The 5355-nt window shown below is 41.6% G+C and overlaps 1 protein-coding gene across 1 annotated transcript; it reads right to left on the bottom strand.

The window, feature by feature from the left end:
* On the bottom strand, positions 1–5237 carry NIF3L1 (NIF3 NGG1 interacting factor 3-like 1 (S. cerevisiae)). The gene is made up of 6 exons (XM_009890176.1): positions 4802–5237; positions 3898–4063; positions 3320–3446; positions 2816–2954; positions 1331–1414; positions 1–370 (listed from the first exon to the last, which is right to left on the bottom strand). Exons 1-6 carry the CDS (start codon positions 5235–5237, stop codon positions 186–188), a joined length of 1137 nt encoding a protein of 378 aa, XP_009888478.1. The 3' UTR covers positions 1–185.
* Between the last annotated feature and the right edge of the window lie 118 nt (positions 5238–5355).

Here is a 5355-nt window from a genome sequence, read left to right as displayed (position 1 = left end):
CCCAAACGAGCATTTATTTATCTGACAAATGACAAAATACATCCCAAACTTTGAGGTAACATATAATACAATCATTCTGTACTGAACCAATTCAGAGCATTTTCATTAAGCTTGCAGTTGGATAGGTCTGTGCAAGATACCATGAAACCCTTGACTGAATTGTCTCACTCCTTTTTTTTTTTTTCCTACGCTACCTGGAGGGGATCTCTATCTTTCTCAGACACAATTATGTTGACTTTGGAACATAGGTGGCTAGCTAGCATGTCACGCAGCTCGGACAAGAAGCCTCGCTCAGTGTTACTGTGCTCACACAGAATAACGCTTATCCCATTGGCAACTGCATCCAGAACGTCATGGTGGGACATCTCTCCTGCCATTTTGAGAAAGAAATGCCATGTAAGATCACTAACAGTACAGTTTAAGTAACCAGTTCTTTGCAATGTATGCAGAAGCTGGGAAGACATAACAGGGGATATAGTCCACAAGGGGCAATGCAGCACCATCTGCTCTAAGAATATGGTGCACTCTGACTCTAGTGTCCGTTGAAGGACTTTCAGCTGATATGCCCCATATACAACTGAAACAAACCCACAGTAATTCCTTGCCCTCTTTGAACAGTGGTAGATTCTGCCACTTTGGGCAGGAAATAAGAGCGTGCAGAGTGGTTTGGAAATGGACTGTCTGGATGTCATGTGGTTTGCTGTGATGGAGGACAGCAATTGGGAAGCCTTGCAAAGAAGCTGTCTGAGGGTCATCTCTGCAGGGCTGCATATAAGGGGAAGGTGGGACATGCCTTGCCAAAGAACTTGCTCGAATTAAGTACTACAGAATGCAAGGCTGCCTTCACATTGTTAAGCAAGCTGTAGGGAGTAGCTGTCCCACTTTCAAGAAAAAACGGTAATGGACTAGGTGTCCCTCTGATCAGATACGCTATGGAGTTCCTTTGGAAGATTCTGTAGGCTACGTTATATTTCATTAGGGAATTCTGTAGGGAACTGAGGAAGTACCTTGTATCTTGCCAAAGGAGAAACACACTGAAGGTTGCAATAGAGTGCCATCAACACTGATTTTGTGTTGAAATAACGCATGTATAACAATGTTTTAATTCGAATAACCTTTATCGTGCCACACAGCCACCTGATCCACATTATCTCTACTTCAATGTTATTCTTCTGTGATTCCAATAACTAACTGATTGTTTCTCAATTATAACAGGCAATTCTTTCTGGCCAAATCTTTCACCAGCCAGTCAACTCTTCTTTTTTCCTTTCTTTTTTTTCCCTAGTGACTATTTTTATAAACATAACGAAACAGCAACATAATCCTTTACCTGTGAGATAGAGGTCAGCTTCCGTTCCCTTCAGGATGCTGCTCCCAGAACCAGCACACAGAGCAGCTTTCTTCACTGGTGATTCTGCAGGATACAAGGTGCCACAGTTAAACTTCTTTCCCTCTGTCCAAGCCTCATGTCAGTATTGCTATTAATTATTTCACAATAATTACTACCTTGATTTTAGGGTCAATGTAAATTTCTTGGAGGAAGAGACACATCTGTCAGTTTGCAAGAGTCATGGGCCCATAACATCTCTGATAATACAGCAAAATCCTCTGTGTACCAAATAGATGTGTAGATTTATTTTCTTCAAGGGGTAGAAAAGTTTGCAGAAAACTACAGAACGGAGGCTGGCTACTGGCTAGTTCTGTCCTAGTGAGGTGTTATTTAGTGAAGTTTCTGAACCCTTTAATAGACTGCTACTCTTTCCAGGACTCTCACATTCCACCATCATTAGTTTTCCAACTAATGATGCCACTAAGGGAGTGTTTTGCCTCTGACATATACTGGCTCCTAACTTTTAGCTCTCAGAAGGCCAATCTCAATGCAAGCTGAGAGCTGCTCCATGCCGTTAAAAATTTGCCTGTTTGCTGTGATTGCTGGTTCCAAGCTATTACATATGTGACAGTGACAGGAAATTTAATTCTCCATATCTATTACATTCACTCAGGAGAGGGGATGCATGACACAGAGAGAGAGTTTTCAAATTCTATTAAGGTTTTACAGTATGTTGCCATGTAATTACTGTTGATTATAAGTGGAGTCACACCACTACAATCCCACACCATGAGGGGCTTCAAAATAGTTTGGAGTTTTTTTAGTGCAATTGATAGTATAAGAGGCTTCTAATATGACTTCTGTTTCATAAGTTACAAAGAGTTCTCAACAAATTTGGTCTCACAGGTACTAGTAGCTGTGCCCCTTGGAAATTAGGGTAGGTAACTGGGATAAGAGGATGCTTGCTCCTCATTTTACTAGTGACCCACTGTTTGAGCTAGCATAGTTCACCTTCTTTGCCACTATTTTTGTTCCATCAAAACATGGATGGTTACATGTTTGTAAGGATAACAAAGTATCTTACTATTTTAAGGTGCTTTGAAATTTAACATTCAGTCACAAAAGGAAGTGTACAACAAAATGGTACGCGTTTGTGTCTGATATTCTGGCAGGGGGTAGAAATCTTAGTCATCATACAAATTATGAAAAAGGATGTCTCATATTCAACTCGTACTGTCCCTTCTTCACAGTGACAACCAGCATAATATAGAACTTCCAGTTAAAAATAGAGATTACATTCTTTTTGTGTGATTGTATCACATAAATTCTAAAATAGCTGTGTCTTGCCTTTAACAGTGCTTCGTACTACTTGGAAGTAAACCTATCCATGGCAGCAGTACTTCACACACTCACACACACACTCACAGTCCTTGTCTTACAGGAATGCTAGTTCTAATGGACAGTCTTACTTGCAGGCCTGTTTACCTAGTGTCTTGCCCGTTCCCATGGCTAAGCGGATGTGGGGCAGTTTTAGGTGGCTTTTGATACGTGCAATTATGTCTGACAAGGAGACTGGCTCGCTCAGTGTGCACAGACGTCCCATTCCAGTATGGGGAAGAAGAGGCTGAAAAGATAAAAATTACTGTGAGAAAGCTGACTCCAGAAGTTCACACTGCTTTTAACACTGTACAAAGATGAGTATATTGGGCATTCAGAAGGAATGCCTCTGAACTTTATCAAAAAATACGTTATGTGAAGTTCTTGAATGTAACATACTAACTACACTAGCTGTTGGAACTGATTTAAGAATAGTACAGGCCACACAGCTATTTTCATTGTTTTGGAAAACATGTGTGGCTTCAAATGCCCACAGGCTGGTATTTCAGAGCACTGACAGGGTAGCATAGGAAACCTGTGATACTTCAGTGTTCAGGGCACTCAACTCACACAAGTAATACATTCACTGGAAGTAATACGTGATTTTGTTACCTTTTGTAATAAGAGAATCTCAGTCTTGTTATAAAGAAGGCTGTTCTGGGACAATAATGCCACCACCTCCAACAGTGCTTTCTGAGAGCAGTTCAAACTGACTCGTGTTTGCTCCTCACCTTCAACCCTGAGGAAAGATATGCTTGGTGCTTGCTAAGAAACTAGATAAAATTTCAGCATCATATCAATATAAAACAAAGTTATTCTATCCCAGTGTCCATTCTACTGCACAGAAAGGAAAAAGGAAGGCATTGTAATAGCCTAGCCTAGCCTAGTCTAGTCTAGTCTCTTGGAAGAAACAGATACTGGAATTTAACTCAACTGTCCTCATCAAATTTCCTGTTAATACTCTTCTTTACCACCTCTAATCTATGTGATGATACACTGAGTTGCTGTTACCATTTAGTATAACATAGATTGATCAGAAAGGGATGATTATCCTTAAATTTCTAGATCTGTTGCTGAAAAAAATGGCAGAAATGCACAGAGGAACAAAGTGATTATAACAGTAAAATACAATTCCATCCACTTACTGTTTCAAACAATAGAAAGAACACATTAGAGAACAAAGCAGATACCTGGCAGGGAGAGTAGTGAGACAGGAGATCTCTTGGATGTCTTTGATTTTGGACAGCACCGTGTCCAGATGCTCACTGTTGTCTGTGCAGAATTCTACCCGGTGAGTGCCCTCAGTTGGACAGCTTGGCGCAGTTGATGGATGCAGTGGGACAGAAGTACAGGCACCTGAGACAACAGCACAAGATTGCTGTTTTATAAAGCTGGATAAGTGTCCTAATACTGATTTAGCACATATACTACAGAGATTCAATAAAAAGATGCAAATTTTGCACTTGAATCCATTTTCCCTATCCAGAATGAGGACTTCTTGCCCTGTTGTCTCCATTAGGCACAGTCTACTTTAAGTGCAAAGAAGCTGATGGATATATATTATTTGTAATTCTTAATGCCATCTGTTTTATCCTAGGAATTGTACAAAACCCAACTAGTTTCTGGTTTGTAAATCAGGCTGGAAAAGAAATAGCTGTTTTCATTTACAAGCCACAATACAGGATAAAAATCTAAAAGAATTTCAGATACCTTAAGTGCTTTGCAAATAATGAGATCTTGCACTTTATAAATTAAAGGTGGTGATTTAAAGTCTGTGGCCTAAACTTTGCAACCAAGATAGACAAGAAATGTGCTGCACCAGTTCTGACTACATTCAATAGTACAGTCATGCATCTGAAAATGTCCTCTAGTGTTTGTATCTGGTATCCTCACCAAGATAAATTCCCTAAAATATGTTTAGGGTACTTAGAAGTACTAAAAGAATGGGGGAGGGGGGAAGTAAAAAAAAAAGTCCTCAAATCATTCCTGTAAAAGCTGGAAGAAAGGAAAATGAGGGAAGGTCCCCACATAAAATAGCATGTACTAATGAATAATTTTAACCTGTTTGTTTGTTTGTTTTTAACAGAATCTCACCAAGTCCCTTTGTTAGCCAGTTATTAACTCCATGAGGAATGGCATCGTACGCCGTATGAGGAGAGTAAATCCCGATTCTGTGCTCCAGGGCCCGGACCACCAGCCGCTCCTTCCAGGTCTTCCACGTTATTCGCTTGAGCGGTGCGAATATGGGAGGGTGGTAAGAAAGAATAAGGTCTGCCTTCTTCTGCACTGCCTCTTCCATCACCTCCTCGGTGAGATCGTTAGTGAGGAAAAGGGTGTTCACAGTGTGGGGAGGACTTGGTTCCACCAGCAACCCCACATTGTCCCAGCTCTCAGCCAGAGAGAGGGATGCAAAGTCATTCAGGGCAGAAACGAGCTCCCGGAGCTCCATGAGGGAGCGTGAGGGCAGGCGGCCCAAAGCGCGGATGCAGCAGAGAGGCCGCCGAGCCAGCTGTGTGCCAGGCAGCAGCATGCAGCTATCTGTACAGGGGGTAAAAAAAAGGCAGGAATAAGCCTAGGCAATTCACTAGCTGAAATAGCAGAGTGTTCCGGCTGCGAATGCCGCCCCGCTGGCAGAGGGGAGCGCGGCC

This window comes from Charadrius vociferus, unplaced genomic scaffold (assembly GCF_000708025.1).
Source record: "Charadrius vociferus isolate BGI_N301 unplaced genomic scaffold, ASM70802v2 scaffold147, whole genome shotgun sequence".
NCBI lineage: Eukaryota > Metazoa > Chordata > Aves > Charadriiformes > Charadriidae > Charadrius > Charadrius vociferus.
Note: the sequence above shows the minus strand (reverse complement) of the source record. Positions and strands in the feature narration are given on the sequence as shown.

What these genes read in the sequence shown, in the direction of transcription:
- NIF3L1 (XM_009890176.1), bottom strand. Translation starts at nt 5,237, where the DNA reads ATGCTGCTGCCTGGCACACAGCTGGCTCGGCGGCCTCTCTGCTGCATC. An exon ending in AGATTCTCTTATTACAAAAG is followed by an intron (nt 2,955 to 3,319) that starts GTAACAAAATCA and finishes TTATCTTTTCAG; the next exon opens with CCTCTTCTTCCCCATACTGG. An exon ending in GGGAACGGGCAAGACACTAG is followed by an intron (nt 1,415 to 2,815) that starts GTAAACAGGCCT and finishes TGTATCCTGCAG; the next exon opens with AATCACCAGTGAAGAAAGCT.